This window comes from Leptosomus discolor, chromosome 9 (genome assembly GCF_034619465.1).
Source record: "Leptosomus discolor isolate bLepDis1 chromosome 9, bLepDis1.hap2, whole genome shotgun sequence".
NCBI lineage: Eukaryota > Metazoa > Chordata > Aves > Leptosomiformes > Leptosomidae > Leptosomus > Leptosomus discolor.
In genome coordinates this window covers 44,514,877-44,539,565 of record NC_141399.1, presented here as the reverse complement: position 1 = coordinate 44,539,565, position 24,689 = coordinate 44,514,877, and the positions used below count along the sequence as shown (strand labels likewise).

Here is a 24,689-nt window from a genome sequence, read left to right as displayed (position 1 = left end):
TTTACAGGGTTTCACATGGGCAAAGCAGAGCTGAGGGCTGCAGCCTTCTCATTTGAAAAATAACTTTTCTCTTGTTCATTGTGCTGGCTCAGACAGTAACTCTGCTTTCAAACGTTGGACTCAGAGAGCTGTCTTGCAAGCTGAGGATGATCAAATATGCACCGGGCTAACTCCATAGGGATCTCAGAAAAGCATGTTCATATCACCATCTGACCACATTTTTTTTTAAGAGAAAAAAAAAAAAACCCCACAACCAAAAAACCCTCCAAAAACCTAAACAGCTAAAAACTGCCACAATGCATAAGAAAGAAATTAATTACATTCTGGATTATTAACACAGAGAACGAACAGGCCTGAACTCCATCTGGTACTCACAGGGTTTAGCCACGGATTATCCCATCAGGAAAGGCTGCGAGCTGCAGACCACATGGCAACCGTTGTGAGCTGGAGGGAGCGATGAGGACAGTGCAGACCTGCCCTTTTCTAACTTTCAGGGGCTCGGGGACCTGCAGCCAGCTCCTAACAGACCGTCCCTCTCCTTGCCAGCTCTGCTGGTAGCTGAATCAGTGTGCATTGAAGTTGTACCACGACAGCAGCTGGGTAGAATAAATTATGCATGGCCACTTTCAACAGCAAGAAGGCAGAGAATAGGTTTGGTGCCTGCCCTCCCCTTCGCCAGAGAGACAGCGGGAGGTTTCAGCTGCCAAAATAACTGCTTCAGTCGGTATTAACCAAAAAAATCTCTGCCATAATGTGGAACATCATCTGCGATGACTTTCCCCATCAATACAGGGCCATGGCTTGGAGAAACAGAGGGCTTCTCCCTCCTGCTACAGACCCCAGTCCACTCCCCAAAAATTGTTACGGTACAACAGCAGTGCAGGGACACAGTGAAATATGGGGGTCCTGCTCACAGCAACCCCCCACCAGGCTGCATGGCCATACCAAGGAGGTGGAAATGCCACCCACCCCTCCTGGCCAAGGGCCAGAGCCTGACATCAAAGAGCAGCCTTGAGTCCGTGCAGCCGAGAAGGGATTTCCTCCCACTGAGAGGGGAGTGTGGAGGGAGTAGCCCCAGTGCCGGTCCTCCAGCATGGACTGGGAAAAGCTGTCACACCTCCCCTGAACTCCTGTGCAAGGGCCAGGGGCTGCCATGACAAAGCCTGCCGGGACGCTGCCTGTCTGTTTTGTGCGGGGACAGAGGGGGAACATTAAGTGAAGATGCTCAGGAGCAAGTGTGCTTGCAAGGAGAGCACAGTCCCTCCAGGTAGTCCCTCAGTGCAGTGGTCCCAGCTCCCCTTGCTCCCAGCATGCTGCCCTGGCTGGGGGAGATGCTCCCCAGTGTGCCTGCAGCAAGGTCCTGGGGAATCAAATCATCCCCATGGCATGGGGGGCAGGGTCTGTGCTCACTGGCAAAAGGGAAAAAAAAAAAAAAAAAAGAGGAGAGACATTTAAGGAGGCAAAGAAACCATCAGTGGAGCAGGCAGAAAGGGAGAAGGTCCCAGCAATGGAGAAGGATGGGTGTGAACAACAGAGCAACCAGAGTTGAGGGAGAGGTGGAGGAGCAGAAATGCTCTAATCCAACTGCCAGCAAGCCAAGAGAGACCCAAAGGTAACCTGTCACTTAGGGTGGCCCTGCCAATGTCCTGGTCCATGCACTGTGCAGGGAGGGGACCTCACCAGGGACATCAGGTTCTACTGTGACCCTGGGTACTGCGGGAGAGAGTAGAGCAACAGCGGAGTGATGGAGACCAGCACGGACCTTCAGGTAAGGGCTGCGTCTGGAAGGAGCAAGGTGTTTACATGTGGTGTGGAACAATACCTGGAGCCCGTGGAAGAAGCGAAGTGGGAACCCAAGACAAAAGCTCCCTCTTGGGCTGAGGAGCTGCCTGCCAAGGCACGGCCTGGGGGAGCATTCAATGCACAGCTACAATCTCTAGAAGGAAGGCTTCCTAATGAAAAAGGCTAAACAACTTTGACAGCAGTTTCTCCAGTGAAAAGCTGCTATATTGCATTGTGTCAGTTAATCATGGTTTCAGCTTGCAGATGGGATAAACTGTGCCCATGGTGTCCCATAGCTGCCTCATTTCATTCCCTCTCCTGCCCAGCCACTTGGCCCAAGCACCCTCTCGATCCCCTGCATGGCCATGGGTCCCATGGGGTTGAGGAATGACTGCTGTATTGGGAGACTTCTCCAGAGGTGGAAGGAAGATTTTACGTAGAAATAGTAGAAAAATAGTAGAGAGGCCTCTTCCTCTCTCCTCCAGCTGACGCCCCTGAAGGTGCCAGCTCCCCCGTCATTTTCAGCACAGCCAGCAGCACAGTTTCTTGTGGCAGCTGAGCGCTGCAGCGTGATGAATGCTGCTGGCAAGTCCTTCCCTGACAGCCACCCTCCCAGGTGCTTCCTGACATCTGCCTGGAGCTTGTATTTTGCCTCCATCTCTCAGCCACCCCCCCGCTCTTGTTGACTCAAAAGCTGTCCTCCGCAGGCCAGCCGTGGTTTTGCTAACTTCAGTCTGCATCTGGCTGCTTACATGTCAGACCGGAGGCCTCTGATGACTAGGACCTGGCTGTTTGTCCAGCTTTGCTACTGGAAGGGACTAACTGGGAACAATGGAATGGTGTTTACAGCTGAGTCACTGTGTAAACCTGCGGCTGCACTTTCTGCGCATTAGGCGGAGAAAGCAGCAGATTTGCTTTTGGCCTCAAAGTCACAGCAAATTTTCAGATGCAAGGATTAAGAGTGATTGATTTCACAATATAATATTGGCTTTGAGATTCATTTTAATACACAGAACAGCTTACTAAAATTTCCTGCAATTGATGTGTCTTTCTTTTGATGATTCATTTCAGGGACTATTATTTTTTTGAACACAGTAGCATTCAGTTAAAAAAGTATATGGCATTTAATAATCTTAACATAAGAGCTTTTCTCTTCTTATGTTAATTTTTAAGGGTAATTTGTTTAAACCTACAGGCTCTTGGGGGATTTAGGTGCTTCCAAAAAGCTGAAGCAATTAGAAACTGTTTGAAACGTGATGTGCAACCTGTGGAAATGTGCAGATTTAAATCAGAGGATCTGAACGTGCCCTGCAGCCTGACCTGAATACACCCCAGACCTGACCTCACCGGCATGAACTGCAGGATAAATACGGAGATCTGATGAGCTATTCGCCATTAGAAATACGATGAGGGCATGTCTGGAAGCTTAGCTTACACAGCGTGTGGTGAGGGCTCTAAGTTCAGGTGCCAGACTTTCTACTGAACCAAGGCAAATACTCTGCACGCTTGAACTTCTTGAGGGGATAATGTCCACCTTGAACAGAGCAGAAAGCCGGGATGTCAGCTCTCCCAGCTGACAGGCCAAGAGTCGTCACTTCTCGTCCATCAGTGTCTACACTAGCAACCTTTGCTGGGAGAGAAATACCTCTGTGTAATACTCTGAGTATCACCCCTGTGGAAGTCTTAATAAGCAATGCTGTGCCGTACCAGCATAACAGAACAGACATTTCCCAGGATAAATGCATCTGTCCTGGGGACAGCCAGTGCCTTAGCTCCTCTGCCACAGGCTGCATCTCCGTATGCACACTCTCAACACGGTGCCAGCAGAAGTCTGTGTACACATTTGGGAGGCAAAACTTATTTTTCTCTTTTCTGTTTTGCACGGAAAGACTTACCTTCATTTCAGAGTAATCAGAAAAAATTTATCTAAAGCAATACTGCACCAGAAGTAGCAATGCAGGACCAACAGCTCAGTGTCAACAAGGGCAGACCAGTAGGAAGGGCGTTACTGAATATCCCTAATTACATCCAAGCCCCAAAGGGCTATTGACTCCAATACCTCAAAGCCATCAGCTCTAGTTTGCAAGTTGCATTCATAGGCAGCTTGTGCTGGCACATAAAAATGTCAGCACATTTTCCTGGTGGTCTCTGAAGTGAATGGGAAGAGAGCAGATATCAGATTTATGACAGGACCACTGCAGTGCGCGTTCTGCTCCCATTTCCCTCAGAATAAACTACTGAAGAGAAGATTAAAGAAGGTCAGGAACCACAACAGATTAAAATAAAACATCTCACCATGGCCTTTTGTTTCCTTTTAAGTTATGAAGTAATGGTATGGCTATGAGGCAGCTGCAGACACCAGCAGCAGTCTAAGTGCAGCAGCACAGGGACTATGGCTGGACAATCTGTCCAGCCACACTATGATACCCTCCAAACACATTATTGCCCTTGGGATTAAGTCCCTCCATCACCACTCTTCTGCTCTTGCACTACCTTTTATCACTGCAAAAGACTTTTTTTCTGACTCACTTCCTATGAAGCTCTCAAATTGCTGCTGTGTCTGCCCCTTGGAAATGTCAAGAGAAAGACAGATTGCTGCTATCTGATCCCAATTGTCTCATTTGAAAGGTAAGTTAATGATGACACAGGTCCCAACTTTAATTACCGGCTACATCCAACTTGGAGTGGTTAGTTCTTGGAAGCTTTCCAAGACATTCACCCTACTGAGTATATACAGGTGTAGGTCCTGGCAAAACAGGTTGACTTTATGCTTGACTGGCAGGACCATCTCTTAAGTCTAGACACACACTTCTAACACTCTCCCATCCTCTGCTTTTCTTCATTTTTCTTTTCATTAATAGACTGAGACGGCTCAGTAATTTTGTCACTGATTTATGTATGTGCATACACACCCAAGTCTGTGCACATTCCACATCCAGCAAAGCCTGAGAAAACGCGAGTTTTGCAGGACGCTTCCCTAACAGGTGTCTTACATTAAGCCAAACTAAATAAATATGGGACACGTAATGAAATAAACAGTCCCAGAAGATAACAGTTAGTCAGCTTTTCACATAAACAGTACCTTTTCTTACGAAGGACCCGCTTTTAATTCTAGCGGGAATTGCTTCATTAAAGTGAGACCAAGCAGCCAGCTATTATTTCTACCCAGCAGAAAGTGAGATCCCTGATAACTTTCAAAACAGAGTTTAGCAGCATCTCAGTAGTGTGTGGAGCTATAGGAAAGAGTCCCACACCCCCTGCCCAGCCCAACCAGCCAGCAAGGTCCATGCTTCCTCTCACCCCGGGTGCTGCTGTGGAGGAGCCCAGACACAGATCATCCTCCCAACCCCCCAAGACAAGCATGAGCATAATCCTACCTGTGCCATCTTCTAGATGTCCAAAGTTACAGATCTGGCTGATGTTGTGCACCCAGATCTGCATCTCCTCCTCAGTTTTGGCTACCAGGTAGAAGGTGCGGTAGGTGGTTCTCACAATGAAGACGAAGTTATTCTGAAATTCCTTCTTGATGAAGTTGGGCCCCGAGTGCTTCAGCACTTCGCACTCGTTGAGGTCGATGATCCGAATGGGCTTTTTGGAGTGGTTGTTCCTGTAGTACTCCAGCACATCTGGGTTCCCACTCATGCGGCCTCTGCGCAGCACGAACCAGCGCTTCCGCCATGCCTGCAAACGGCACAAACAGGGCCCTTTCACTGCCAGCCACATAATACATCAATCAGCCCACACATGCATATTTTCCTTTAGGTTTTATAATTTTTTCAGTAAGCTGGCCAAATTGTGACTTTGATTTGAAGTGCTTGCTATCAGCTTGCATCTGTCATAGGAAAAAAGGCAGAGGGCTGTCCCTTTGGAAGTCAAGAGGAGCAAGACTTCTCCCCTTCTCTCACCCTCAGCGTGCCAGCATGGTGTAACTGAGATCATCCAACACTTCACAATCGCATCTATAGAACAGGTTATAACACATTTTTCTTTGTGAAATGAGAACACCTAGGACTGCACCCTGTGTCGCAGGACGCGAGCTAACATCTGGCAACAAACACCTTTTGCCCAGCAAAGACAAGGCCTCCAGATGACCAGTGCAGCTTCCCTCCCATGGTTTTCAGTGCTAATAAAAAGGTGTTAATGAGCTGCCAGTTACTTCTGAAAGCCCAGAACAAACCTTAAGGGAGTCGTAGTGCTAAAAAGTTAAACAGGAAACCTCCAAAGCTTACAGAAGGTCATTTATTTACACAGTCTTGCTTCAAGTGACTGTCAACCAAACTAAACTGGTAGGCACTAATGTCTTTTAGACCCTTGTGAGGGAAGGTATAGGTCCCATACTGGCTTAAACGAAGGCCTGGCAGTATCACTTTACAAAGCTATATGTGAGTTTCTATGAACAAAATAACATAATTTTCCTTTTTTGCAGCAGCTGTTTTTGTTCATCAACAGTATAAGCGCCTCTATGTTGATTACAGCTGTCACCAACACTTACTTCGAGGGCCAGAAGAAATCCACCCTGAGCTCTGTTTCACAGAGAAAAGCTGACTTGTCACAGTGATGTAAACCTGGGGGATAGCTTGTGTTCGAGCTAAAAATCATGTTCATTTTGCAAAAAGCAGATCTGTCCGTCAGTTTAAAGACAGCCAACGACTGGGCCTTAAGGCAAAATAACCGAGTTCAGGATGCTTTCACCAAGATGTAAGGGTCCTTACTGGCACAGTTTAGGATCAATACAGACACTACAGATTTCACTGACACCGAGTTCCCACAGGCACGGTGATAGTTAAAACAATCAACAAAACCCAGCAACAATCATTTGTGAAGAATAAGCACTTTTTTTTTTTTTTTCTATTCCAGAGAGACTTCCTTGCAGTGCAGCGAGCTTTTCACAGTCTGCTGATATTCATACAAAAATTTATCTAGAGGTAAGTCTGCTCAGCCTGGTAGTACCTGGGTCTATTTTGAAAGCAAAAGATTCCTCAAAAACAATACACAGGGATCACACGGTGTATATCAACATCATAGAGGGAGCTCTTGCAAGGCTGAACAAGCATATACCAGCCTGTGTAAAGGAGGGGTTTGCAGCAAGGGAGTCACATCAGGAATAAACAGGAAGCAGAGGTGAGGCGCAAAGTGTATTGCACAAAGAAAATTACATCTTGCTCTCAGGACCTGTTAAGGTTTGAAAGTAATTTGGTCTCTGCTGAAAGAAGAGATAACAGATTACTCAGATATATCAGAGAAGTCTAATTTTGTGGGAGCCAGGACTAAAAAAAAAAAAAAAAAGAAAGAAAGAAACAAAAAGAACACAAGAACACCACCAGCCCCTCAAAGGAAATAGAAACAAAGGAAAAATGTTTGATGAGGAAACACTTTCCTGACTAGCAAGCTTCAACAGTGGTATAGAGCCCAGCTGGTATCACATGTATAGTCCCAGGAAGAGCCCACATCTCTGCCACCTGCAATCCAAGTGCTGCGCAGGCTTAATGCACACACCACAGATGCATCAGGACAGAAAGATCACCTCCCCTAGCACACTCTCACCCCTAAACAACAAATGAGAAATGCTTCAGGAGGCGTAAGCCAAACAAGACCTGCTACTTCACCTCCCAGAGAAACAGGCTGCTAGAGCAGAGACGGGAAGGAGAACATCAAATCTCCTCTACGACTACAAGACCACTTCTCCCTTAAAGCTGGCAGCCCTGTAGCTTAAATGCACCTGGCTCCTTCTGATGGAAACTGGATGGAAACCACCTGCATATGAGCAAGCTGAGGATGGAGGGGAGGGGATGGGATGAGGGAGCAGCAGCTGGGGACACCCTGCCTAGCTGGCACCCACACAGCTGTGGGGAGGTGGGGGCTCAGCCCCCAGGCCAGGGCCAGCTCAGGCCTGCCTGCTGGTGGCCATTACAACACCCTTAGGCAGGATGGCCCAGTACCTGTCCCCATTTCCTTAGCGTTTTAATTTTCATGAGTCTAAAGGGGTCTGTAGTTTCAGCCCAACCCAGGCAGCTGGTGAGAGGAAAGAGACAACTGCAACTGTGCTTTGCCAAAAAGCTCATGGTCCCTCTGTTCAGAGGCAAAGGCTGGCTTTGGCGTGGTGTGAGCGGCTGTGGCTCTGCTGGTTTTGGTTTTGTACTAGCTGAGAAGCTGCCTGATAACCTGTTTCCCTGCAGATACACAATTCGATCAGGCTTATCGTCTGGCTGGCGCTGTAGGACTGGAGATTGAGAGGTGACCGGTCGGTGCGCCTTATGATGGGAGAGAAGAGCAGGGCCGAGGCTGTGTGAGAAAACACTGGCTATCATAGCTGGGCAGCTGTGAAACAGGGCTGAGGGGAAATAATGCCAGATAGCTGCCCAAATCTGCACTGCCCTTGGGAAGGGTGGGCCGCCCCTTTCCATCTCCTGCATGGCCACCCTCACTGCCTTCCCCAGGCTGGTGGCAGGGCACATGCAGCCAGCCAGCACCTTGTCTGGCTGAAAACAGAGTAATTTTTTCTTGTGGCGGTAACAAACGAGCTGTAGGAAACACGCAGGAAAGCTGGGAGCAGAGATGGACAGAGGAACTGCCCTTTGGTGATACTGCAAGCTCAGACAAGCGAACAGCCCTTGGCTGCTGCTGTTCATTGCCCCAACTATTAATGTGCTCTGAAACCGACAGCAGGATCTTGCTGTGAGCTGCAGGGACCAGAGCAAATACCCTGCCCGTGCTGCTGACCTGCCTCTGGACCCGGAGCCAAGGGGAAGGCGGTGTGTCGAGGGACGGCCGCTTTTGAAATAGGTGCAGCCTGAGTCAGCAGTGCAGGTGAATCAGCACTCGCGGGCTCAGATCACAGAATCACAGAACGGTAGAGTTGGAAAGGACCTTTGGCGATCATCTGGTCCAGCTCCCCCGTCAAAGCAGGTTAGCCTAGATCTTCAAAGACATCTAAACACTCAAGCCCCCTTAAAATCGGCACGGGTGCCACGGCAGGGCGGCAGCAGTGCAGGGCGGTGGTGCAGCCTGGCAGATGGGGAGTTTGCCGGCGCTGGCTGGTGAGCTCGCCTGCTGCAGGTGCCAGGTCTCCTCCTTGCCTGCTGCCAAAGGGAGCCCTCTCTGGGAGCAAATCCAGTGGAAACCACATCATCCCATACTGGGAAGTGGGGAGTGCTGCCAGCCTGGTGCCCCAGCATCCAGCCTTGCCTGAGCACAGGCAGGCCAGTACCAGGAAGGGGGTAGGAGGGTGGGAGGGGACGGGACCTCCTCTTCCATGAGTGCTTGCTCTTAGCAGCAGGTTTGCTGCACCATCAAACTGTAGCCACACACAGAGTGTGTGCACTTGTACCTCGCCTCTCCGGGCTCCTTTTTTTTTAATCTCCACTTTCTAGGAAGAAAATGGCATCAGCTATTGACATAGCCACCTGCGTGGGTGGGGGTTGAAGGACCATCTCTTGCACCTCTTCTCCCATTTGACATATCCAGTCCCATCACTGTCTCCCCCCAATGGCTCCTTTCCATTCTGAAACCTTCACTGACATGTGCCTTTACTTGCAAAATGATATACTCCAAAACACCTTTCCTGACCCTACAATGCCGAGCGTACAATGCGCCGAGTTTTTGAGACCCTTCCAACTTGCCTGCAAACGGACACGAGCAGGTTTGCCGTTGCCAATACACAGGACTCGCCCTGCTCCATGGCGTAGGCAAAGCAGGGGTTTTGGCACACTTTTCAGCATGAGGCTTTTATCTCTAAGAGTCAAATAGACTCTCCTCATTTTCCTGGCATTTGCCTGCAATGACCTACACGTCTCCTTTCCCCAGGGCAAGGAGATGCAGCACACTGGAGTTGCTGGGAGCCCAGCTGTGGTAGGCCTTGGCCAGACAAGATGTCAGCAGCACCTTTTAGCTCTCAGGGACCCAAGCAGCTCGTGTACTACACAGTGCACGCTGCTGGAGCAGGGGCCAGGGCTCCTCAGCCCTGGGCCAGAGGCACAGAGGGTGCCTGGCACCTCCCGGCCCCTGCCCTGCAAGGCAGGCAGTCACGCCCCAGGGCAGCACCCCTGCAGTGCCCCCCCCAGCCCCACGGCAGAGCATGGGGGGATTTTACACAGATGTACGCTCTTGGACCTTTTCTTTTTACCATTTACCAGTCACAGAGCTGCCTCCTCCTTCCCCTGTTACGATTCCTCCTACCATCCCTGTTTTTCTGTCTTTGCAGCATGACCTGTGCCCACAGACCGGGACACCGCGTGGTGCAGTGTGTGCCTTCCTCCCCTTCCCCATCGCTCACCAGTAGCTGTGCCTGTGCCAGCACCACGACGCAAGGTGCTGAGCACCCGTCCGGCGCCAAAGGGGGCTCCCCACGGCTCGCAGACCCCTCGCTGGGGAAAGGTGCGCTGTGTAGCACCCTGTGGTACGGCAAGGAGCTGTGCTCCCTGCTCCCTCCAGTCCTGGGCGGCATTGTGTGCTGTAATACCTTCCTCCTCACGGTCGCTATCGCTGTGAGCCTGTGCCCAGAGGACCAGCTCCTCTATTTGCTCCAGGGTGCTGGTATCAGGCTAGGGAGCATCTTTGAGCCCCTGCAGCAGCTTGAGGCTGGTGGGGGCACCCGAGGAGCCAGCAGGGCCCAGAGTGGCGGGGCTGTGGCAAGGAGGGGTTTATTTCTGATCAGAGCCAATAATATCTGACAATATTTAGTCTGGAGCTGCACACACTGCCAAATTTACAAGAGAATTTGGATCAATTTAAGGCTGAAAGATGGCACTCCCATGGTTGAGATGAAGTAACCTATACGCTTAAATAGCAACTGATTCCTGGGATTCAGTCTAGGCTTCTCACTTACACTATAGAAAGGATCTACATGTCCAGAAGAAATATTGCATTTATTTGGGGGCCTCTTGAAATTAGTTCCTTCTTGATGAAGGAATGATATGATGATGATACATTTATATGTCGTCCAAAGCTTCGTTGGCATTAGAGAGAGGGCTTTATCAGAAAAGTACAACCACAATCAGACAAGAGCCAAGATAAATCTAGAACAATTTTCATCTGCCCTTCGTAAGTGGAATAGTTCAGTGCCAAAAGAAGGAATTTGCAGCGGCGTTGGTCGGACGCCAGCACGTTGCTGTGTGCAACACAAGCTATCAGTGTTTTCTTCTTGCTCCTGAATTTTTCACTTCGGGAATTCCAGAGGCATTTCTGAAGGGAAGAGGAATAGCTCTGTTTCCATTTCAGTAGGGTTTCTAAGAAAGCGAGCGCTACTTCCACAATCTTGATGTCTCTGCTTCTGCTGAATAAGTGGTGTGAGGTTTAAAAAGGGCTGCTATAACACTGCGAATGTTTGCTGTGCTGTGGCCATGTCAGATAAAACAGGCCACAAGCAAACCTACGATGTGCTGAAAAAACAGCTAGCTGGTAAACAAGGCCCGAATGAGAGCTGAGCGCCTGCGTGGGAAAGGTTTAGCTGAGGACCTTTATCACTTACCTTCTGGCTGAGAACCACATTTTCATTTGTACGTACAAAATACCCAGTATCTGATATGTAAATAATTAATTACAGCACATACAAGCTAAATTAGGTAAATTGGCCTGAAATACAATTTGCCCTGTGGGTTTTTGATTTTTTTTCCTGGGTTTAATAACAAAACACAGAATAGCCAACAAACTTGAAATTTTTACCACCCAAATTAATGCTCACGACTCCCCCATGAGGATAGTCTTCATTTTACAGAATGCAGCAAAGGGGATGGCAAGGGCTAACAGAATAAACAGCGGATGTATACAGATCCCTCGCCTGCCTGGTGGCCTTGCAGCCACGCTCCTGGGCAAAGGACGTCTGCTCATCCCCAGCCTGATGTGGGGAGGTCTGACACTGAAAGAAGAGTTTGAGAGCCCAGCAATGGGGAGGACCCTGAAAGGTTTGAACGTTTGGGATGGCTTTCATCCCGCAAACTCCCTTGGAAAGAGAAAGCAGCAAATCCCACCACAGAAGGGTCTGGCATGACTTGCCTCCCGCAGGTGGCTGAGGGCTGGGAGCGCCTGTGTGCACAGTGCTCCTCCTGCTACTCACCGTGGTTCATCCGCCTTGAGCTGCAAGGCATCCTTGGGGCAAGGGAACCAGCAGAGCTGCAGGATAACAGTCTCACAGGAGTGCCAGCACTTGAGAGATTAAGTTTTCAAAGCTTCGCTTCTTTTTAAAGAATAATTTTTAAACATATTATTCGGGGAAAAAAATTAGGCGGAACTTTATAGCATTTCCTATAAATGACTTAAATGAGGAAGTTAAAATTCATATGTAGACAGGTTTGTAAGCAGCTGATGTCTAAGCCCATTAAGACCATATAAGTTAAGAAAGTTTCCCCCGCCTGCACAGAGCAGGATGTGTTGAGGCTGCAGAGGACGGTCCCTACAAGAGAGACCTGTGCATCGTAAAGGAGGAAGGAGTCAGACCCTGCTCCCTCAGGTTCAAAGAGCTGAGGACGTTGTGGGGAGCTCTTTGTGCCGCTCTTCCGAGAGAAAACAGCCAGCCCCATGCAGCTCACGCTCATCGGACTGCGAGACCCTTGCACAAGGGCTCACGCCTTCTGCTCGGTAGCCTGCATTGCTCAGTAATAGTGCTCGATTAACTCACTCGTGGAAATCTGAGATGAAAAAGACCTCTTGAACCACCCAGCTTGTCCCCCAGCTGGAGTTATGGTTTTGCTATTTCAATTGTGGCTGTTGGTCTGCAGCTCACATCAGCTCTGCGTAATAAATCTCTCCCTAATGAGGCCGCCTGCTTGTCCCTTCCAGCGTGTCCCCGTGCAGCGCTCTCAGAGCAGCTGAGCTTATTGCCCATCACCCACTGGTTTAATGCTCCTCTTGGGTTTTGCCTCCCTTGCTGTCTGGTTTCCCTTATTTTCTAGGCTGAAACTCATGGTTTATGTCTGGGAAAGAAAAATCAATAAATATTCAATTTCAGAGAGGAATACTCCTCCCTCAGGGCTTTCCTCTGCCTCCACAGGCATGTAATTCTATTTAACCTACAGAATAGAAGGAGAAATTTTCTGCAGTAGTTTTTCTCCCTTTGTTTGGGTGCCTGGAAGCTGAGGTGCACTCCCATGCGTGCTGGAAAGGCATCGTCTCTCCCTTGCCCTGCCTGTTCATGGCCACTACAGCTCTGTTTTCTCAAGATTAGTGCTCAGCTATGGTGGGAAAAAGCTCTAGGCTACCCAGTGTTCCCATACAAAACAACATTCAACGCAGATTAGGACAAATGGTCTGGCTCATCCTGTGCAGAAGACCATCATACAATGAGTTCAGGACAGACTGCCATCTAGCACTGTATTTCCATCTGCTAAGTCGTGAGACCTTTACTGAGTCACTTGTCTTTCTGATTTTGGTGGTTTCAGTATGACTCGAAATGAATCTTGTTTCGAGAAAGTCAGCATGAGTCTTCAGAGGAGATGTAATGGGTGCATAGTGGAAGGGGAAATACCTTCTTCCTTTCAAGGTGATACAGACAGATTAATTGACTAAAAACACTAACCAAAAAATTTCCTGCGCTGTGAGTTCAATGAAAGCTTTGTAACAAAGCATCTCAGATGACGTCCTGTAGAAGCAGAGAGGCTTCCTTTGTTTCTATTTCTCACAAAAAGAAACCTGTGGTTTGAGAAGAAAAAACGACACACACTAAAAAAAAGGAGAAAAAGTACCAGAGTCATATGTTGCCTGTTAACCTACACACATTCCCATTGCCTGGTCTACATCCTAATCCATAATATTTATGGTGCTTTACATATACAAACATCTGCAACAGCATGAGTCACTGTTATTGAATAAACATGCAGATTCTTTGTAAAGCTAATGGGTTCATTTGGGCATGAAGGGTCAAAGTCATAGTGACCCAAAAACTTGGGAGTTCTAAGTTCTTAAAAATCTTGTGGAAGATAAGAAAACAAGTTCTGAAAGTGAAATTAATAATAATACCACTGCATTTTGGGCAGGGAGGAAGGCGGCAGACACTTGGATGAAAAAATGCCATTTCATTCACGTCCCCCATCCTTTAGTAAGAGCAGTAAAGAAACGAGAACTGCGCTTCTCACAAACATTTTGATTAGAGGTTTCCTCTGAGGACACTGGCAAGTTGACAGAGCACCCCCTTGCTCCTCATCCAAGTAGGAATTGCTCGAAAAGATGCTGCTGGCTGAAGGGCAGCAGCACTGCTGTCCTCTCCTCACTTTCCCCATGGCTCCCAGCAGGTGGGTGTCAAGGGGTTCTCCCACAGAAATGAGATGCCGGTGCTATGGTCATGTCCATGCGATGGGTCCCTGAGCTTTGCAGGGGAAGATGCCGACGAGGCATCTCATCCCACAAGATCTTGCTAGGGGGAAGAATTCCCCAGCTTTGATCCCAGCTACAACAAACCCCACCACACCAGGAAAACACCAGGGCTCCATGTCGCCTGGGGGGACCGCAATGTGGCAAATGGCTTCGCAGCAAGGCCTGCCTGCCCTGCCCTGGGGCACGGCGGTGCAGGCAGGACCCGACTGTCCCCACCAATGCTTCACAGAGCTCGCTGCTTCCTAGTGTCCTGAGGCTGTGGAAATGCCTCCGGGCTGTTAAAGCCTTACCTGTGAAACCCATACCAAAAAAACACCAAAGAAGGGATGGCAGGATGGCAATCCTATTTCAGCGGATTCACTTAACAGTGAAATCCTGACACAGGCATCAAGTGAATAAGCTACACTCCCCATTGTCATCCCAGGGCATGACTTCTCTATTCTGCCTCCTACTTTGACAGCAGTGGTGCTGAAAGCTTGGAGATTTTCTTGTTAACAGCTGCCCTGCAAATATGTGCAAGCCTCTTTGAACTCATTTGTAGAAAGCGTAAGGATCAGTCATTATGAAGTTACAGCTAACTGCCACCACAGGGCAGAAACCCAGCTGCGCCCTGGAGGGCTGCGCCTCCCAGGGAGAGGCTTGTGGCAGAGTGGGATTTGTCAGGAGCACCAAGTGACCAGGGCTGGCCAGCAATCACGACGGTATCTGCAGGGTGCCAGTAAAAAGACACAGTTGGTATTAATAAATAAATAAAGAACTCCCCCACTGCGCTTGGCTGTGTTTCGTTGGGACTAACGAGATGGCAAAGACAGTCTCACACGCTTTCAGGAAGCAACCGAAATTTTTGTGACTCGGCATCATTATAAAGCAGAGCCCAAAGGGATCCGGAGAACTGATGAAAAATCAAGCTAAGGAAAAGAAAGCCAGCTGTGGTGTGAGATCCACACAGGCTCGGGAAGCCTCCAGGTGGGGCAGAGCCCAGGCAGCCACAATTAGTACAGCCTCAGCCCTGGGCTGGCCACCCACCGCCTGGGCGGCCAGCGCTTCCACTGGGCCACCAGCTCCCACCAAAATGATCCTGCGGTGGGTGAGCAGAAGCCGCGGGTGGAAGGAGGCTGATTTGGGCCAGCTGGCCTTGCCGCTGCCCGGGGCAGGCAGGCAGACCCCATCCTGCCTGGACCCTTGCACGCTGCAGCCCGAGCAGCCGTGATGCTGGGTGGGGAGTATCAAACTGTGGGGGCAGCCAGGGGTGGACACTGACTCCCATCGCGAGCATCGTCATCCTCTCCTTTCTGTTTCGTTTTGTCTCTTTTTCACTTTCAATGGGGACGTAAAGCAGGTCACAGCTCAGAGCAGAGGTCCCAGCAGCCGAAGAGAGCACTGAGGTGATTAAAGCCATTCAAGGATCTCTGCCCACCCAGAGCCCTCCTCTCCTCCGGCACATTTTTTCCTTCCTGAGGGCAGGCACAGTGAAACATTAATTCCTTTAAGCTGCCCTTCAAATGACACCTTCTGACTGCTGCTATAGTTTTGCAGGCATTTAAGCTCCCTGACAGTGAAGACTTACAGGCAGGACTCTTTACATGAGGATGTTTACAGCCTCGACAGCTAGCCAAGAGTTTTAGTTCCATATTCCCTCACAGCATGTTTATGTGTAGTATCTAAAATGACATTATTATCATCCTGAACACTGCTTAAATTGCTGGAGTGCTTTTTTTCACCTTTAAATCCTAAAGCACTTGACAACTGGTACATGATCATTACATGTCACATATGTTGTGATTTGTTCACCTGTCACAGGGATACACCTGCCTCTGAAGTTACGCTGTGTTCCTGATAATCAGGATGCTTATCCGTACACCCACAGGTATGCCCTCACATCTGTGTGTCTGGCTTCGACCAGTCTATGGTGCAACTTTTCCATCTGAAATCCCTATTCACCTGTTAAAGGTGGCAGAGGTCGATGGACAGAAAACCACTGCTCTGGCTCAGTGCCACTCCTCTGCTCAGTTAGAAAATAAAATTCTGACTTCTCAGGATGCAGGATTGGGCATTTTAGAGAAACAAGTTGAAAACAGGGAGAAAGGGGAAACTAACACACTGACACAGGTCTTCCTGGATTTAAAAATATAACCTCATTTTCTGTTAGTGGGAAAAGTGCCACTGAAGCCTTATGCCACATGATAGGGATTCCTACTCTTACACGAAAACTACTTATGTAAAATGGCCTGCAAACCCTTAAGATATCTCTGACTTGTTCACAATGAATTCTTTAATACTGACATAGTAATAAGATAGAATCTCGAATAGAGGTCAATTTCAATTTCTTAGAATAGCTTTAATCCAAAAGTCTTGCACAATCTTAAAGGATTTTTAGAAGGCTCTGCACGGATCCTTCAGATCTCAACAAAAATCAGGTTATTCCCAGGTTGTTTTCAGAACAACAGTTCTGAAACACAAATGCTGGGTTTAATCATCTGCTGAATAACTGACGCTTGCTAAGTCACAGGAGTTTCCAGTCATTTTTGGAAGCAAGAATAGGAAAATGTATATACCAAAGGGACTGAAGTTTGGACAAATTTTGAGCAAATTTGCTAAACTAATAGCTTTTATGGAAGGACTCCAAACCTGCTAAGTGAAGAAATAGAGTTGGGGCTAATTCTCTTTCTTGTAACTCGCAAGCACGATGTAAATACAGATGTGCAAAGCAGTTAAAGACCAGAAAGAACTGCCTGGAGATTGCGCCCTGCCTGGGGCTATCGGGAGTCCCTCTCCTATTTTACTTGGAACCGGCAGTTTTCTCAGTATTCTTTACACAAACAGAACAAATTTTGCTGTTTCACCTTGTTAACTGAACATGTGGTGTGAGGTCAGCAACAGTCACGCAGCCTATCTATAACTGTCTGGGCTCACATGATGCGGCAGCTCTGAAGAGAAGGAACATAAACAGGAAATTGGGCAAAGCGACTCTTTTAGTAGGGGACCACGACATCGTGGGTTTTTTTAAAACTAAACCCTTCAGCAACACGCTGTCAGATCTAATGAAGAAAACCAGAGTAGCCAGCAGGATCAGAATAAAAGCTGCAAATGTTTATGCTGTAACACTTCTGCCTGATCATAACAACGTGGTTCAATGTAGGGAAATGAACCCGCGTCCAGGGTTTTGCTCAGCAGCTCAGCTGATCTCCCAGCGTGGTGTGCCCAGGAGTAAAAAGATGTATCCTCCACATCCACTTTGGGTCAAATCTGGTCTGTACTTTTTTTTTTTTACATCCTTATTGAATTTACGGCTACATGCCGCAAAGGCTTTGACCTTTGCACTTCATTTCACTCCTAAAATTGCCTGGAGAAAGGAAGTGTGCAGGAGGCAAGTAGAAAAACAGGGAGGAGGTGCACACGTGTGGGAGGACTTGTCTTAGAGAGCAGGTCACATTTGTTGAAAATAAGAACCAACCTTTCTGGACGTATGTACAAGGACAGAAAGAAAACCAGAAATAGGTCCAATATCGTAACAGCAACTATCTAGTATCCAGATGAGCTCTGGATTTAGACATGTCGAGAAGGGCACTGATTTCACTGCATGCTCCTGGCTATACAGACTCTGAAGATCTCTGCTGGGATCTATGTATTGGCTTGAAATCAGTCCCACGGGAACCACCCGGCCTTTGCGGTGACATTTAAACTCCATTGAAGCAAATGGCAAAGCTCCCATTTGCTCTGAGGGGGCCAGGTCCTCCTCTTGACAGGAAGCTCTGAGAAATGCAGAGATTCCCAAAAATGGAAACATGATATGAAGGAATTATTCGAACAGAGAAAATCCGCCTCTGGACTGATGAGGAGCCTTTCTATCAACCACATCAGACAATGAACTCTCCCTTCATGGGTCTAGCCTGGTTTTTGTGGATTATGCACAGGCTGCCCTCAACCCTGAATTTTCTCCAGCCAGACAGCAAACATCTACTGGTGGCTTCAGGCACGATAAAAGACCCTGGTTTGGGGGAAGGCGGGCTGCCCCCATAGCTGTGAACCTGGCCACGCCTGGACAGGGCAGGTAGCATGCAGTGCAAACACTGACTGGCTCTTACAGCAACGTGGCGCAGAGCCGGTGGGGGATTTTGGCTCCCAGCAGCACTGCTGGCTTCAGTGGGCACGCACCCCGCAAGGCTGGGTGCCACGGGCAGGCTGCCAGGTCTCCTGCGGGAGCAGAGTGTCTGGCACGTTGTGAGGGCTGGCAGAATACCACCAAGCAAACGAATTAAGGTGAAGCAAGTTGGAATTTGGAAAATCCCTATTTGTCACAGAAACATGGTTCAAGCAATTTGGTCTCTCCAGTCTCAAACTGGAAATAGTGTTGTGTGATTCAGAAGCTCAGCTGAAGCCAGTTGTCACCAGCCAGATTCCCTCACTGAATATTTACAGAAAACACACCAGATGATAAACTAAGAGTTACTTGTCAGATCTATTTAGTAAATATCACAATTGCATTAAAGAGTACACTAAGAGTGTGGGTAAGACACAAACCAAAACGTGGTGAAATGCAGCGGATGAAGTCTGTTCCTATGTTGCCCATATGTAAGGATGAATGCATATTACTGGTGGGTACATTGGGTGGCCCATGCTAGCTCTAGAGGGGGTTGAGCTGAACCCCAGCAACACTGAAGGAGGCTGGAAGTGCTCAATAGCTGGTTTTACACCCATTTACTTATTTCAAAGTACAATATTGGAAAACCGGCTATGCTAAGGAATTTAAAATCTATTTTGATCGCAGTTCTGCTGTTTTCTGCTGTCTTCTCATTAATTAAATTGTGTCATTTTACCCTTAAGCATTCTGCTAGGCACCGTTACGTTTCCAGAACTGGGTTTTCTTCTTCTTTAAAAACTACCTTCATCTCTGCTTTACGCTTCACAGGAGGCTGAGCTGGTTTTTGAACATTTTTAGAATAATTTTTTCATTCTCCTTAGTTTGTGGAAAAGTGGTCATCAGTCATATGGCTCATAATATACAGCATCCACTGACTGTCATTTTTTATTTTAAAATACATAAATGTTAGGAAAAATATAAACAATGCTCCCTGTGCCAGGTTTTCTTTTGTTTGTTTAAGAATTCTCTCTGAGTTGTCACAATTCTTTTTGTTGCCGTTGCGCCCTGCATCTCATCCAAGAAAACAGGGGTTTCAGGGCTGAGGGTTCGAAGAAATAACACGCTGTGAGCTCCGCTTTCCTTGACGGTTTAGGTGCATTTCATGAAGTCAGCTGGTTAAAGTCAGCTCCAGTATCCAAACATTCATCATGTAAACTTCCCATGCTTAGGAGATAACTGCACATTTCTCCGCTCCGGTGTGGGAAGGCAATGCTGCCTGTGAAATTTTGCAGACCTGCGCTTTTTTTCTCAGTGTACCGTTTCACGCTCTGCCTACTTCACACTGGCCTGTGGAGCACAATGCTCCGACAGAGCTGGGAATGAGGGCACAAAGCCAGTGGCGTCCGGCACAGGCTCAAGACTGCACGCCCGGCTCCGGAGCTGTATCGCTCATCCTCGGTCCTTTCTTTTTTCACCTCCTGAGACTGGTCCTTCCAATTGTGAGTCACATATAGGTTAAGTTTTTTCAGTCCCCTGTTACTGCTGCAACTTTTGTCTCAATGTGAAGTCATCTACGTGCCCTGGGCTGCCATACCCTGTATAGCACTGCTATAGAAAAAACTCAGCATGGCAAATAAAGTACTAACAGCATATTTAATGTTTATCTTAATTTGCATGACTTCTCAAACTTCCCTTGCTGAACCAAACGATGAAATCACAACATGTTGAGAAATATTAAATCATTTCCTCAACATCTGAATATAACAGGCTGCAAAAGGAAAACAATTACATTTGGCACATTGCACACTTTATCCTCAACACTCCAAATTCTGGTATCCCTTCGTACTTACAGGCTTGCACTCCAATCACAGCAACATTAAAAACAACCATGTACCATGATTTATTTCCTAGGAAATCCCCTGGACTTGCAAAACACCAGCTTTGCCCGGACACTTGGGCTTCAGGTGGCCACAGCAGTGCACAATCCAGGCAGCAAGTTCAGCGTGCCCCAAACCAGCTTCCTACTGGGCAGCAGATCAGTATCGCTCAGGTATGTGCCTAACCTAGTACTGGGTAGTGTCCTGCTCTCTCTCTGCGGTGTAAAAGCCCAAATTCAATGCAGCAGCAAAACGGTGAGGTGTGATGCACTGCATTGCCCTGCCTGGCTTCTGCCTCCTCACTATCCACCCCGACCCTGTGCCGGTGCGAGTGTCTGAGCTTCCCCACTCCAGCCATGAGGAAAGGGAAGGGCAGGAGTTGGGCTGCTTCTCACCAGCTGGTCTCAATCCTCCCTGTGCTGCAAAGGGCCGATGCACGTGAAATCCTGGGAGGACTGCTGGGCACCAGGGAGGGCAACGGGGGCTCCCCAAATGGGACGGAGAGAAAGAGGGAAAAAAAGTGCTCATTTCTGCCGAACCCCAGGGATTTCACATCCAGCGCAGTTCATTGCTGTGTGGTAACTGATGGCACAATGACACTTCTGTGATATCAGCATCATGACAGACTCGAGTGCTGTGGCTTACCCCAAAGCATCCCAGGCTGGAGAGAGCTGGCAAGCCTGCCCTCACACGCTGTCTGGCTCCTCAGGCACGGCCAAAATGTGCCAGTTCCTCTGTGAAGCTGCAGCTTGCAAAAGGATGGGCCGGCTTTCCTGAGCAGGTGCCTTCTCTTTGGGGTTATGTTCGGCCAGTTGTCAGTGTTTTGTAATACAGACTTTTTGCGAGTACAGCAGGAGTAAAAACTCTCTGCCAAACTCCACAAATAGTGGAACAGTTTGGGAGTAAAAACAGATTTCAGAAATGAAAGTTCAGCTTGATCTATTGGGAACAACGTGCAATTAATGTGCTCAGCAATATCTTAAATATGAGCAATGTGGGAGAAGGGTAATAGCTCCCTTTCTATCATTTTTCAACCTGTCAGCACACTAATCTATGTAACACCAAAAGCCAGATTCTTAGTAAATGTAAGATGGCAAATGTGGTTGAAGGCAGTGGTGTTGTGCAGTTTATCCGGATCTTAATCTCTTTTAAACTGTAAAACTCTCAGAAGAGTATGTGCTTGTAGGATGGTGAAATAGGATCAATGTTACTGTTACAAAAGTGAGGATAATGAGCCAGCTGGGTTTTTCCATAGTCATTTTTAAAACTACAGCGTTTATTTCTGCTTTTCTGCAACTTCTTCTCTATCTCTTCTCCTCCCTTCCCTATCCCTTTTTTTCTTGTGGTTTTTGCACTCTGAGCTACACCCACAGAATGAGGTCACCAAGGAGCAGTAAGGACGTGGATGCAGTCTGTGACTGTATCATTTTCTGCTGGCTGCCTCCCCCCTGGCTGCAGGCTCCAGTCAGGGCGGGAGCACCAGGATTCCCTGGAGGTGGTGAGGGAAAGGACCAAGGAGGAGAAGGCAGCGTTGGGACTGGATTGCTGCTGCGTGCCGATGTCCCACCCGCTCTGCTGCTGGCCCTGAATGAACTGGCATTGGAGAAACACATGGCACTGGTGCTCCCCAGAGGTAAATGGGATGCTGCTGCCGGGAGAGGTGCCTCCCTGCGCCCTCCTGGTGTCTGCAGCTAAAGAAATAAGGGATCCTTCGGACCCAGGCTGCTGTGTCCTGCAAGCATGAGGCTGGCAGAGCCTGTCTCACTTCCACCCAGCCGCCCTCTCTTATGTCAAGGCTGCAAGAAAGTGGGCAATATGAGGAGCCCCACCAGCCGCTTGGCCATCCCCTTTCCTCCCCATTACCCAGCCTCACCCAAGCTCCTGTGAGTGACAACGCCTTCACAGCCCCCTACACCTTGGGCAGCCCCTCACAGCCGGTCACGGCAGGTTAGTGCCACCAGCTCTGTGCAATGGTCACCTACGTGCCTTCTGCCCTGGTGTAGAACTCCGTGCATTTGCTCCCCCTGTGCCCTGAAATGGGGGGAGCATCTGAGCACATCTGCGGCACCTGAAGCACATCTGGCTCCAGCCCCGGTGAGGCTGCAGGGCTCCCCGGGATGACACAATCCCAACTAGCTGGCGAGGCCACGCGCTGCGTTGGGGTGAAGGGCCCTCTCGACCTTGGTAATGAGCACGAAGTCTGCATTCTGCTTTCCTCTGACGGGGAAAGTTTGTCAATTGGTCTTAAAACCATACCCCACCCAGCCCCAACTTCATAAATCTTCAAAACTGAAAGTGTACATTCCTCTGCATAGTCTGCTGTGTTAGCATATGCTTCAGAAGGAAGGGAATGTAAGCGTGGCTGATGCTAATGCTAACATGATGCTGTCAACTTGAACGGCAAAACAGGAGCTGAAGTGAAATTCGGGCTGGCTTGGAGTTCCTCTGCGATTTTTGAAATCATATAACCTCATTTTCAGTTTTTAAGTGGGTCTTATTGCTTCTAATCCCACGGGAGAAATCCATGAAGACAGAGAAACTTAACAGCAGAAATGCCAAGACAATCTTATACGCTGAGATCTGCTCAAACCACAAAGTAGACACATAAAAACTCCAAATTCTCCACAGATATAACCATTTCCTGACCAGCTGAATGTGCAAGCAGAGTTAATCCACAGGGCTCTCCTGCCTGTGTGGAGGGCACTGCACTCCCTTCCCACTCAATGCTGAATTCTCCTCCTCCTCCCACCAGCAATGCCCCAGCCTCAGAACAGTTAAATAACTGAAGGTTTGTGGCCAACAATTTGCTTTCAGCTTGCTTCAAAGAGTGCAGATCCTTGACAGTCAGTGCCTTCGGACTGGGAAAGAAACCACTGCTCAGAGCATTTGTCTTAGGGAGGGTGTGGAGACAGACAGATTTACAACAAAGAAACTGTATGAAACATCCTCAGCTCTGGGCTGAACCCACAGCGTTCAGTCTATTCGGGAAAAACAAGTAAGACTTTCCCTGTTGCTGCCCTCAGTTGAAACACGGTGTTAGGGAGCCATGCGGGTCAATTCAGCCCTATTTATAAAGAATACAGTAGCCTGGAGGAGAGTAAGCTGTCCGGCACTGGTGGGGAGTAGAGCTGCGAGGTTTTTCAGCAAGAGACTAAAACACATTTCCAAGCCAAAGGAGGTACCCGGGTGCCAGCAGGTGATAGAGTGGCACAGCAGCGCAGCTCCCAGCTGTATCAGCACCAATGCAGGCTTTAGCCACCATTGCTTTTAAGTGCTGTTCTCTGTAGCTCTGCATATGCACATGGGAGCTATAGGTCACTGCAGGTCTCTTTTTTTTAAAAGGTCTCAAATCCACTTCTATTTTGGCACGCAACGTTTTGCCCCCTGGTTCTGCCATTTAGACTCCTGCCTGGTTAATTTAGGAGTGACAGCATGCGGGTATCACAGGCCTGTTGGCGCCTGCAGGTAGCGAGGGGAGAAGGGATGAGGGCTGTGGGGTCATTTCAAGAATGTTTACGTCTCAGAAACAAAGCAAAAGTAGAGCACTAATGTGTTTTCAAAGGGACAGTTAAAGTAAGAGTTACAAAGGGAGAGTAGGGGAGCCCTAAACAGGCAAGAAAATTGGAAGGACAGGAATGGGAGGAGCAGGAAAGCTGAAGGAAAAAGGACAAATAAAAATCAAACTGCGAGGATCCTGCAGAGAAAGGACTGGGCTCTTCTCTCTGTGGGAAGAACCTCAGCGAGGAGCAGCTCTGTCCCCAGCAGTTCATATCATCACAACCCACAGAGCGCTGATAGCAAACCCCTGCCCTGGCATGAGGGAGGCATGGCCGGCACAGCAGTCCTCACAGCTCCTCAGGCAAGGGTTTCTCAAAATCACACCCAAGATTTTACTATGGGTGGAGTAGCCCCATCGCGCTCTGAATCATCAGGCCGTGGGCTGGTGATTGTGTGCATTGTTATGAGGTATCTTCTTTGCTAACGCCGAGCAGAAAAGCCAGTGAAGCAACAGGAGGGAAGAGGCTGTTACTGAAATCCTACGAGAGCACTGAGGGATGATGAAAGACTCCTGCCTTGATCGCAGGAGCAGCCGCTGCCGCAGCAAAGTGTCCAAAGCACTGTGTGGTGGGCCAGGCCAGGGCAGCTCGGGGAGCTGGCTCTGGAGCACCTGACTGCTGCTGAAGAATTTCAGAGAGCCCTAGAAACCTCCTGTTTTGTACATTGCAAGAGGGCAAGAGCTAATCAGGACTTGTGCTAATTAAGCTGCCTATTGCTGGGAGAGGATGGGGATGTGGCTGGACGCCAACAGTAATATGGTAGGCGGGATCAGAGGGTTCCACTGACTCCCAAAGAAAAGTCTGCTTTGGTAACCTGGGAGTTACGCTTTCTTTCTTCCCTCTCCCGGGGTTGCTTCTGGATTGAAGCAGCCTGCGAAGCCCTTTCGGAGCCCCATGTACCTCCACCTCCTCCTGGAGACGTGTGGGCAGGAGCCACCAGGCCTGCCAGGAGGGACGCAGCCGCTGGGCTTGCACTCCCCTCCGCACAGCCCCGCCACGGCGCTGCGACGGCTAGGGCTGCTATTGCTGGCAGAGCTACAGCCTGGTGTTTTTTGACCTTTTACTCTTCCAGAGATAGAAATGGGATTT

The 24,689-nt window shown here is 48.7% G+C and overlaps 1 protein-coding gene across 3 annotated transcripts in view; it reads right to left on the bottom strand.

Annotated features, from left to right (window-relative positions):
- GAB3 (GRB2 associated binding protein 3) overlaps positions 1-24,689 on the bottom strand; it is a 69,082-nt gene that overhangs the window by 17,426 nt on the left and 26,967 nt on the right. For all 3 annotated transcript variants that reach the window (XM_086470135.1, XM_009946351.2, XM_086470136.1), the window contains exon 2: positions 5,160-5,463. In XM_086470135.1, the coding sequence (XP_086326261.1) occupies positions 5,160-5,463 (304 nt within the window). The remainder of the gene's footprint in view (positions 1-5,159; positions 5,464-24,689) is intronic.